Source organism: Esox lucius, chromosome 6 (assembly GCF_011004845.1).
Source record: "Esox lucius isolate fEsoLuc1 chromosome 6, fEsoLuc1.pri, whole genome shotgun sequence".
NCBI lineage: Eukaryota > Metazoa > Chordata > Actinopteri > Esociformes > Esocidae > Esox > Esox lucius.
The window spans coordinates 17,855,938-17,868,858 of NC_047574.1; the positions used below are offsets into that span (position 1 = coordinate 17,855,938).

A 12,921-nucleotide genomic window follows, 5' to 3' on the forward strand; every position below is an offset into this window, starting at 1 on the left:
ATGTGCCTGAAATGTAATCATCATGATATAATACTAGTGTGGTTCTAGTTACATAATATATATCACCATATATGTGTCTGGAATTCAATCATCATGATGTAATACTAGTGTGGTTCTAGTTATGTAATATATATCAGCATATATGTGTCTGGAATTTAATCATAATGATGTAATACTATTGTGGTTCTAGTTATGTAATATGTATCTGCATATATGTATCTGGAATTGAATCATCACGATGTAATACTAGTGTGGTTCTAGTTAGGTAAAATGTATCTACATATATGTGTCTGAAATTTTATTGTAGAATATTTCCAGTCACACGTTTTAACCTTCTTCACTATGGACACCTTCAGTCCTGGTGTGACCTAAAGGAGTCAGTAGTGGTGAAGCCCTCTGTGGTCCAAGGAGCTGTCATTTAAAATACTGTACAGAACTCTACAGCACCACTAGTAGTAAATTACTTTGATCACAGCAGCACATTGGTGCTCTATGATGCTCTCATCAAGTCCCTCTGATAGCATCAGTTTCACTTAAGTAACAATATGATCTTTAGTCACAACTAATAGTTAACAAGGTTTAAGTTACCCAAATCAGCGTATGTCCCTATACGTAATTAGCTTGATGTTAAAAGCATATTGTACTATATACGACAAAGGGCTTCCACCCTTTAGATGTCAAAAAGGGTTACATAATCGCTGCCGAGCTACCCACTCTTGCTTTCATTATGAAATATTCACTTTGCCTCTCTTGTCGGATGTTACCACATTTTACACCAGGACAGAGACAGGGGACCCCTGGTTACAGCTCAGATGCATTTAAAAACAGACTCAGCCCAAACATGGACTTATGGGCAAACTAATTTAGCCTATCCAAAGTTAATTACAAATCAGTGTCAAATGACATAACCTAATGTAAATATAGGAAAAGCATAGCCGGCAGGAACAGTATGAATTTTCCATTGATTTAAAATTGAAAATCACAGAGATCAGTGGAGTGCAGTTTCTGGTGTTTTTGTTCCTAGGATTGCCAACAGCACTTGTGACATCAAACGTAATCAAAGATTGAAATCAAGCAAAGTCTTTCATTCTTTATTATTATTATGGGAGTTAAATGGGTTCTACCCATTTACTTCCATTTACATTGCGCCGCTGTTAGGCCGACCTCAACATTAAATTAAACAAGCCAGTAATAACAGCATAGCTAAATAGCAGCACAATATGAAACCACATTTACCCTTGATTATATTCTTTGTATCATGGTGGGTTCATGATTGGCTCCTAATTCGCTTTTCTCTCTTTACTGCATTCATGCATATACTGTTACCTAGATACACAAGCATGTTATTACACATTTTCACCATTAGAGGACAATGTCTTCCCATGAACATAACATCCCTTAAAAGGCAGAATTTATCTCAAAACAGGATTGTCTCATTTATTTTACATAACTAGTTTCAAACCATTTGACGTTAATAGTTTTATAATAAGACATACTATGCATTAACATTTACTTCATCATGAAGGGTTCACTTTAATTAGAATCACTTTCAATAAAAGGGTTAGGTTGTTGCCCTGCACACTATTGATTGTCACAGTTCCATAAGCTTGGCATTTTACAGAGCCTGAAACATAACACGTTTTCATCCACCTTTCAGCTGCATAAGTGTATAGTAGATATTGCTATCCATTCCAGTCAATCTTTAGACATGTTTAATCTCCATGATCTGTTACAATCCTGGATCCACTTATTTGCATAATGACAAATGTTTATGTTGCAATAAGTAAACACAATTCCAAAGGCTTACACTTAGTTTTGAACTAAGAATGCAAATCAATCAAACCAGCCTGGCAGAATTCATGCAGTAAGTTGTTATGGCGTGTTTGAATGAATCCAGGCTTAAGTTAATAGGTATTTAATTACGATGATGCATCATGTAATTGGACACATTGAGAGAGGAGACCAGTGGTGGGGAATCCTGAGTTGGGAGTTAGGGGAATGTAGTTATACAGCCTGTATGATTACTTGCCAAGACCTCACAGACAATGGGGTAATACATCATAGTTGACTGCTGCACATCGTATGTCCTGTATGTGGTATGGCATGTGTGAACACACTGGATTTGTGTGTGTGTTGTGTGCAAGTGCAAGTATGTGCGTTTGTCATGCATGTGCGAGTGTGTGATGTCTGGTACAGCTTATTAAAATGTGTAATAGATTTACTGACCCTGATATGCCAGTAGAATAAAAAGTAATTATTCATACAGTGTAGATCAGTCTAATTTTAACCAATGGAAAGATTTTAGAAAGAGCAAGATGGAATTAGTGAGCCTTGGCTAAGGACCGAAATGGGCTTTAGGAAGGCTTTCTGGTCTCTTGTTAAATGACTGCTACACCTAGGTGTAAAAAAGCAACAGAAATTATACATCCTTGGTAGAAGAGATGGAGGGAACATTTTAAATGTTTTGTTTTCATTATTTAACAAGGCACTGTGTTTAACAGTTTAATTACTTAGGCACATACATTTTCGTTTTCATTTAACGGACAGTACACACCATGACTAACAAGGCATGGTTCTATTTCAATTTATTTTGCTGAGGCTCAGCTCGATTAGTCCGTTAAACCATAATCATCATTGGTGGAAACATGAAATTAACTGAGAAAAGTTTAACTGGCTGATAGAAATTGTTGATCAGTGGACTTTTAGCCATATTATTATTTAGACAGTAGGAACACTATTTTCAGCAGTTTCTTCTTTTTAATGCAACCGCTAGACCTGACCTAAACCTTCTACGAGAACATTTTCAGATTTTGTTATTTGTAGCTGAATGCTACATTTGTCATTACTGTGTGTGATTAAGATCGATTTAGCATCCACATTACCTCATTTTAATTAACAGGATTGTGCCCTGGTTAATGCATGTTTGTAACTGCTCAACTCACGTATGTAACCACAGGCACCCTGTGCCATTACATCACTACATTCCCATGAATCTTTAAGATAACTGAACATTATAATCTGAAATAAGTCGTTTCATATTTAACTAGTGTTAGTAGGGTAGTAAGAAAATGAAAGTCATAGCAAGAACATTTGCCCTCAACAAATTAGTCATCAGCAAAGTCCATGGCAGTTGGGCCAGAACAGAGGGTGGTTGCGGGTGCCATGAGATTTATCTAAGAAATTCCTTTAAGAGGTTTGGATTCAGCCATTTATGGAAGATGGGTAGAGACTCTGCTTCTCAGACATAATGGAGAAGAGTTTTGAATGGGCTGGCAGGGAGCCCAGAGGTGGGAGGACAAAGGGCCAACTACAAGTGATGGAATAGAGAGCTACATTTGGGTTGCGCTAAAGGGTTTGCACTAATTAAGATATTATGGATTGTTATTAATCAGCAAAAAAATCTAAAATGACATAAAATACAAGATCCCCAGAAAATGACAATGCATTGGAAAAATAAACATTAATTTATAGGACATCACTAACTCATGATCAATCTTTCAGTTAATATGATTCGTCTTCTGAGAAAAAATGAATTACAGTACACTGTTTCATGTCATATCAACACTTGCCCCTCTTTAAAAGGAAGCAATATTTTATAGTCATCACTGAGAATTCAGTATTGATGAGTGTGAAATTATGAGTTGAATTGCTCTGCAGCTCTCTCTGGTCCTGTTAAGTTCCCTGAACCGAGACCTCATCCAGTTTACTTTGCAGACCGGATTTCGGTTAACTAAACTGTCACAAGATTCTCCAGGTAAATCATTCTGTTGCTTTGTTCACAGTATAGTCTAATTTCTAGCCAGGATATTTACAGATATAAGGCACTACCTACTACTATGCTTTTAGAACAACTTATAGTGTTCTGCCTGTTGGCCATTTTGGAAGTAATAGAGTAAAATAGTGATTTTAAGCAATAATTCATGTTTTTTGAAATATACACCAAAAATTACAGGTGAAGTCTACAATGGAGAAGGCATGCCCACAGACATTAACACACAGCCACAGAGCAATGCACGTGGAGCAAATGTTTAAGTTCCTTGCTCAAGGCAATAACGACAGCAGATTACACCTGGGATTTCAACCACCAACCTTCCAGTTTGGATAGCATTCTGATTAATTTACCTTTTGGGTAAGTATAGTGCCACAACTGTTTTATAAGAACAATATAAGAATTACCTAACTCATGTTGTTTCGATTGAGGTCAACTACAGTTTTACTATGTAGGTAATAAAGTGAAAAACCTCACAACAACTTGGAGTTTGATTGCAGAAGTAAATACCTCAACACTTTACATATCTATTTGTCTTATGTCTAAATCCTTTTTGTCCTCTATGACATAAGTGAGCGGTCAGTGTTTCTGTAGTAACTTTTCTAGTGTCAGTCGTATGTGTGGGTTTAGCAGTTTGTGTTATCTGCAAGTTCAATAGGCAAAGTATCCCAGACTTCATGTTAATTAAGCTGATTCAAATGAGCATCATTTTGACAATTTATATCATTCTCACACACCAATCCCTAAGCAAATGAATCTTTACATCTAATTTTACAACTTACATTGTATATCCTAAATCCAAAAGCAAAAAACAAATCTTATATCTAGATACTGGGTATCAGTATTCTTCAGCTATCAATATTAATCTTTAGGACAATGTGAAAGTTGACCTTTCTAAATGCTAAATGGAGTATTTCAGTCTGAGGCGTTCAACAGAATTGCTGCAAAGGTTGAAAAGATAAGACCTAAAATAACACATAGTATCCTCAGCTTCCATACTTCCATTACAAAAAGCCACATTCTCCCAAGTTTATATTATTCCTACTAAAGTGTGTGAATCTGTCAATTTTAAAGACATAATGAGGGTTGTTCAAAGTTTAACATTTATCACCAAAATGAAAATGTAGTGTAAATACCCCATTAAACCCAGAATGACACCAAAATTATACAGGGAGTGTTACTCCATTTCCCTTAACAGAGGTCAATATTTTACAAGATGTACTTAAACTAGTGATTAAACAAAGGACGAACTACAGTGGGGAGAACAAGTATTTGATACAATGCCTATTTAGCAGGTTTTCCCACTTACAAAGCATGTAGAGGTCTGTCATTTTTTATCATAGGTGAACTTCAACTGTGAGAGACGGAATCTAAAACAAAAATCCAGAAAACAACATTGTATGATTTCTAAATAGGTAATTAGCATTTTATTGCATGACATAAAAATTACAGACTTCTACATGCTTTGTAAGTGGGAAAACATGCAAAATCGGCAGTGTATCAAATACTTGTTCTCCCCACTGTATGTACTGTATGCATTCCTTTGATTTACTGTATCATCTAAACTCTTTTGTATAGTATATTTTCCTTCAGAAAGATCCCAAGCATCAACATTGTGACATGGCACCCGACAACTACGTAGTGAGAGTTAAGAAGAATATATAAGCAAAAATAGAGCCACACAAAATATACATAACACTGTACACATTAGCCGCAGTTTCTGTAACTAGCAGCAATCTGGGTAGTTTTATTGAACATTTAGATATGGCTAGTATGGCAGTAATCTACATAACACTGTATATAGCAGCAGTTTGAAAAGAGTACTATAAACAGGCAGCAATATCGTTAGTAGTATTGAATACTATGCAAGTATGGCAGTAATATACATACAAATGTGAACAAGCATGTGAACTAGTCTGGCTAAGATAACTGCCAGCTCACACTGATATCAAACTCAATGAAGAAATTCCACGTGTTTTTAAGCTCAGAGTCTATGACCAACTTATAAGCAAATACATCTTTTCGGAAATGACTTCTAGCGGAACCAGTGGATAGTACAACACCAATATTAATAATTTTGCCGGTAGATTGTTAATGAAAATGTAAATACAGAATAAATGAACTACTGCTTGACAGATTGGTGTGTATGACCACAAGACATTAAGAGGTTTAGCAACAGTAAGGTAAAGTAATCTAGTAGGTCTCATGCATTAGGGCCTTTGTAAGGGAAGTTAACTGAATATAGTTACTAAAAACTTGGACATTTATTATGTCTATATTGCCCCCAAAAGCATGCACAGAGGCGTACTTCAAAAATCCACCAGAAATAGTTGGAATATTACTGTGAACAGTATTATTTTAGGCTTACTATGATGTAGCTACTGAAGCTTGTAGCCAGCATAGTTTTTGTCTATCCTGAACAAATCCTAATGCATTCTTTGTTCTGTCCGTGTAAAGGATTGAACACCGGTCACCCACATCAGTCTGCATCTCTAACCACTACACTATTTAACAAGGGGTAGTCAGACAGTCAGTCAGTCACTCACTCAATAAAACACATTCGCTCTTCTTGGCCGGCTCAGGTAGTTACAATATATCTGAGATGCTTTTACGATCAGTAGGAGAGGCGATCTTGGAGAAAAGGGTTAGGTGATGACAAGGATCTTTAAGATAAACACCCCTAGTTGTTTTGTTTTTACCTGTAACAACTGTTATTTAGCATGCACTATATCTTCTAATGATTTTATTTGCATATACTTTGGGGCAGCCTAGTAGGACAATGAAAAGCAGCCAGAAGCCTGGAGTGTATATCTAATGGGCTAGTTTCACATTTTCCCCACTGTGCAACACATTAATTATCCCCTCTCCAGGACATCAACACACACTTAAGCAGGATCTCCATAAGTGAAGTAGCACCTTGAATAAAAAATATCCCACAACAATAGCTTGCAGCAATATTGTGTTAGTCCTAGTGCGAAATTGATGAGCGTGGTTCCTTTCGTTGAGTACTGCATTATAGCATCTGTCCCTGCAACAGGAATGTAGTGGCGATAATGTGGAATGAGAAACAGGTAGAGTGAGACTCCCAGGGATATGGAAACTGTTTGGCAATGATGGAGATGGCATCTGACATCAAGGTGCTGAAACAGTTACAGAAAAAAGCAATGTGAGAGAAAGAAAGAGAGAGGCTGGGAAGAAAGAAATGCACCTGTTCAAAACCAAGTTACTTTAGAGTCTGGGGTATAAAATCTCACACAAACATATCAGACTTGTGAGGAAAAAAAAGAGATTACTTCAGGGCCTATGCTGGATCACAAGAAAGTGTGTGTGAGTGTGAATGTGTGTGTGTGTGTGAGTGTGTGTGGGCGCATGCGTGGACCTTCGTGTGCATGTCTAGCCTTTGCTGGCAGATATAAGGATATATGTTCCAGCCAGGAACTCTGCAATACCTTTGGGGATAATAGTTAAACAGAGATTCAGTAGGCTGGAGGGAGAATTATTTTAGAGGCTGTCCTGATCACAGTTCAGCAACTCCCCTGACAGAGGACATAAAGACATGCACGTAATTAAAGGAAATGCCGGCATATGTTGGGCCACCAAAACATGCCAGAAAAGTTTCGGTGCGCATTGGCATTGATTTTACAACTGTCTGTAATTTTATTAGAGGGATATGACACCATCCTTTTATAATGAATTACAATAAAATATACATTTCACACCCGTTGTGAAGCTACTCAACAAGAAAAAAAAACGTAATTAAAATAAACACACGCTAGAAACACTCCTCTCCCCCACCACTCTCTATCCCCTCATCCCAAAACCCACAACCCCCCTCTCAACCAACCACCCAACCAACCAACCCGCCCTCCAGAAAGTCCCGCTTCTCCACCCCAGACGTTCCACTGCACAGAGAAACCAAAAACCAAGACAAAACAAAGAAGAGAAAACACTATGACGACAACAACAGAAACCCAACTGAGTGTGTCATTGCATTCTCGTAACTGTTAACACACGTGTGAGTGCGTGTGCCCGTGGGTCTGCGTGTACGCTAGTGTTCATGTGCGTGCAAGTGCTGCATGTCCTCCTCCTCTGACAAATTGTTTTTGGGAAATCTGCTTAAACCAATGTTACCTCACCTCCAGCAACCCCCTCCCAATTCTCCCTCAGTTTAATACACTGCAATATTCTGCTTCCCTTTGACTGTCCTAGCTGTTGTTTTGTTGATGGCGGTGGTAAAAGCATTGTCATGTATGACCCTAAGAATTTTGAAATGTTGATTCCACACCTGTGTGGAAGCACCACTTGCTTCCTTTAACTATGTATTACTCAATGTGAACTTTACATATTTAATAGAAATAGCTTTGTTGATCTTTCTCTTCTGTGGAAAGTCCATTAATCAATGAACCATGGTGAATAACATGAATTATTGCCTATGATAATTATGTTGGTTTCACTTAAGTCTCACCAAACAAGAAGCTCATTTCTCAAGCTAGTTTGCTTGAAGTACAAACAGCAAATCAATCAATTCAATGTGTAATTGTAAAAAAAAACAATACAGAACAACATACGTTCATAGCAAAAATACATTTATTTCGAACTATTTGACATCTGAATTTTGTTTTCAGTAAGAAATGAGGTACAATCAACAATGCACTTGATAGCTCATGCACTACTATGCAAAATGTGCTAAATGTTTAACAAGACCATCAGACAAATGTTTTATTAACACATTTTTCATTCACAGTTATACTTTTACTAATGTGAAAATCACCATGATTAACATTTGCTTACCTCATCATGATATTTTACAATTATTTGGTGACATGCTAGAAACGGCAAACGATGTGACAATACTGTAGCTGTAAGCTTCTTGATTTTACTAACGCTCTGTTCAGTATGCCGAGGTTCTACAATTGCTAGTGAAAGAAAAGAAGATAGGTCCACATCCACCTGTACACATTTTAACTTCTAGTCTATAGATTGTTTCCCAAGTGGCAAAGCTGTAGTTTATGTTTATATCTCATTATGTACATCTCATCTCCCTTGTGTAATAGTACAACAGTTGTCATTATCGAGTGAACACCAGCGTGATAACAATGTTGGCCTAAAGTATTTAATAGCATTGATGGCACTTGATGAAACAAATTATTCTTTAAACAATAGCGTTTTCCCGATGCCTGTTTCTGACACAACATCCACAGATGATGAATTGAGCTTCCTCATTACTCCAATAATGTATCTACACCAAATCATTTGATCAGCCATATGGAGTACATATTAAGTAGCAGTTGTCAGTGTCCAAATCATTTCCCCTACTGTATGGTATATTTATAAAGAATTGTAAAATACATACAAAGTAGCAGTTATCAGTGACCAAGGTAAATGGTGAAAACAAATAAAATAGAGTTTTCCCACTGAAACACCACAGTCTGCCAGAATCACATTTCTTAAACATTAGTACAAGTAGGAAATTCTCTTGTGATCACTCTCTCCCCATTTCTTCCATTTGTCCCTGGTGATAGAATATATAAACACACAAAAAATATTTTGTTTTAACAACCCAAAATGGTTCCCTTTGTGCTTACTGGAACTTACAACGCAAATAGACTAATGTTTCTTTCAAGAGCACAACAATTTTGAACTGGTTTATCATAACGCCTCAATGACACAATTAGATTGAGACAATACTTGCAAACCATCATTTTTTAAAACTCTGAATATTTGACCCAAACATATAAAACAGTAACGAAACAAAGCACTCACCAGCAATCTGTATACATTTATCTTCTATATTATAGTGCTTCATTGTGTTTTATTGTTTTTGTGGCTCAGTATGGATAACACCTTCATTGGCTTTGGTCAATAAGGCATTTCTATCAATATGCATTTTTTTTTTGGGATTCAGTCTTTCACAGTTGAAGTGTACCTATGATAAAAATTACAGACCTCTACATGCTTTGTAAGTATGAAAACCTGCAAAATCGGCTGTGTATCAAATACTTGTTCTCCCCACTGTATATATATATATATATATATATATATAAATATATATATATATATATATATATATATACATAGTCCGTGGCGTCGTTAGGCCTTTTTAAAAATAGAAATTGCCCTTTATCAATTCATCTCTAATTCCGAATGCGCATTATGACAATGTAGACGTATAGACCGTTAGCATGTACATCAACATTTTCCGTGTGTACATTCAAAACCCTGTACTTTCTGTCCCGGGTGGGGCGGGGGAGGGGGGGGCTAAGCCCCGAATGTATTGGGATCCTAGCAACTACTCTGTATACAGTGGATATAAAAATTCTACACACCCCTGTTAAAATGCTAGGTTCTTGTGATGTAAAAGAACGAGACAAAGATGAATCATGTCAGAACTTTTTCCACCTTTAATGTGACCTATAATGTGAACAATTCAATTGAAAAACAAACTGAAATCAACTCACAATAATCTGATTGCATAAGTGTGCACACCCTTAAACTAATACTTTGTTGAAGCACCTTTTGATTTTATTACAGCACTCAGTCTTTTTGGGTAAGAGTCTATTAGCATTTGCACATCTGAAAGTGGCAATATTTGCCCAGTCTTCTTTGTAAAAGCGCAATCTGTCAGATTGCGATGGCATCTCCTGTGCAGAGCCCTCTTCAGGTCACCCCACAGATGTTCAAATGGATTCAGGTCTGGGCTCTGGCTGGGCCATTCCAAAACATTAATCTTCTTTTGGTGAAGCCATGCTTTTGTGGATTTGAATGTGTGCTTTGGGTCATTGTCGTGCTGAAAGGTGAACTTCATCTTCAGCTTTCTAAGGGACGTCAGAAGGTTTTGTGCCAAAATTGCCTGGTATTTGCAACTGTTCATAATTCCCTCCAACCTGACTAAGGTCCCGGTTCCAGCTGAAAAAACACAGCCCCAAAGCATGATGCTGTCACCACCATGCTTCACTGTGGGTATGGTGTTCTTTGGGAGATGTGCAGTGTTGTTTTTGCGCCAAACATACCTTTTGGAAAAAACTGGCATTTTAAGGGGTGTGTAGATTTTTTATATCCATTGTATATGTATATTATATAAATAGTTTTTCAGCTTAACTTATGGATCTGCTACTGTTAGCTAGCTATCATAGCCAATACTCACTTTGCATAGACAAACTAAGCTGTTTTATTATGGCTGAGATTATTAGAATCCTTCAGCTAGGTTGCATTACAAATTCAGCAACAATGTTGTTGGAGAGAGTGTTACATTTGTCTAAAAATTTTAAGATAGCGTTCTAGTTTATAGTTTGCACTCGTTAAGGATTTTAGGCAAGGGAAATTGACTACCATGTTTTTTTTGGTCACAGGGCTCAGAATTGGTGTATCAACAGGCATCAGGTATTACTTACATAAGTGACTTGGTCACAACTCAGCTACTCAGGAGTCACCACTGATAAAGCTTGCTGCTTAGAATTTTTTGTTGGTTTTGATTAAAGACATGGGAAGATTAGATTTTTTTTAGGAAACATTCTAAATGAACATATTGATAACTACCCAAGAGGATTTCCAAAGTACTCCCTACATGCTTTTGAAATTTTCCCAACATGCTTTTTTACATACAAACTGCAGTACTTAAGACTTCCAAATTGGCTGGGAATAAATCTGGCCTTACCTCTGCTTCTGGCCTCCAGTTCTTTCTCCATGAGTTCCTTCTCCGAGGGAAACTCACTAAGCCTCATTTTGGACATGGTGTCATTTTGCCCAACTGCACCGATCATCTCTTGCTCCTTTTCCTGGTTCTCCTCAGCCTGGACATGGATCCAAGGAATTTTCCTAAAAAGGCAGATAACTCTAGATTAGATTAGATTAGTTTCAACTTTATTGTCATTGAACAAGTACAAGTACAGTACAATGAAATGCAGTTAGCATCTAACCAGGTTTGTGCTTACTCAACTCTACTTACACCATGTAAACTAAACCTGAGTTACCTTAACAATTTAGCTTTGAGAGTATTATAAGAGTATTACATTTGAGATTATATTGTATTCTATGAATGTCACCAATAAAAAAAAGACACAATTTGGAAATAGCTATATACAATAGCCAATCAATTGATATAACAACAAGGAACATACCTTTTGAACTTAAAGACAAACAACGCAGCTAAACCAACAAACGCCACAGAGAGCAACATCAGCATGGCTGAGCTATTGTGAATAGGATTGGAGTCCACCAGAGGTGCTAGGGAAAGACAGACACCATAAAAATAAACAAATGAAATATCACATTTGCCATGACATTTGAAATTGAGCTGAGATGCATACTGTTTCTGCCAAAACCTTCAGCCAAAGCCTTTTTCATAATCAGTTTAATATACCTACTACATTAAATAGGAATTTATCATGTACATAAATTAAGAGTATTGTCTGTATGATACTTCTGTATTTGACTGTTCAGTACTGTGTCATGTTCTTTGGACCCCAAACATTTATTTATAATGACAGCGTTTTGTAAATCATTATTTTAATTGACCTGCCTGGTTAAGTGAAGGTTATGTAAAACCAAGAATAGGATTCGGTATAAACTGATCATGCTAAACACACAAACAAGTGATGATGACAGCAGCAGCAAAACTAAAAATAAATGGGAGGAAAGTATGGGATGAAACCAGAAATAATTCTGTTGTTTAGTCAACACGTGTCAATTACGAGTGAGTGGTCATTCAGAGGGTCTTCATCCATTTGGTCCTTCTCTCTCTTCCTATAGCTCTGAAAGGTTTGTGCTTAGTCATGGCTTTTAGTGCTGAGGCGTATTATTCAGAGCATGCATTAGCCCACCCTTCCCATCTTTCTCTCTTACAAGAGGAACCAGTGAAGTCGATGACCTTTCCACAGCATTTTAAAGCCATATAAGACCTTTCCATGCAGACACAAATGAAGAAAGATCAGTCACTGGACGAAAAGGGTAAAGTCAGGATGGCTTGATCGACATGTATGCTAATATCCTAATTCCCAAGGTGCATAGTAAAGATTGCTAATCGTATCATTGATTGCATGACTTCAAGACAATCTACTGTCATAAGCTAGTGACAAAGGGGATTACATGGAAAATGTCCATTAATGTCTGCTGGTGATATATGCAAGTTTCCATAGTGCTTATTATTGCACTTG

The 12,921-nt window shown here is 37.0% G+C and overlaps 1 protein-coding gene across 2 annotated transcripts in view; it reads right to left on the bottom strand.

Moving 5' to 3' along the window:
- Window positions 1-8,374: 8,374 nt before the first annotated feature.
- The window catches only part of sorcs3b (sortilin related VPS10 domain containing receptor 3b), a 68,798-nt gene continuing 64,251 nt past the window's right edge, over window positions 8,375-12,921 (bottom strand). For both annotated transcript variants that reach the window (XM_020047073.2, XM_010869972.3), the window contains exons 25-27: window positions 11,887-11,992; window positions 11,424-11,584; window positions 8,375-9,281 (exon numbers count right to left, since the gene is read on the bottom strand). In XM_020047073.2, coding sequence (XP_019902632.1) covers window positions 9,217-9,281; window positions 11,424-11,584; window positions 11,887-11,992 — 332 coding nt within the window. In that variant the 3' untranslated portion in view covers window positions 8,375-9,216. The remainder of the gene's footprint in view (window positions 9,282-11,423; window positions 11,585-11,886; window positions 11,993-12,921) is intronic.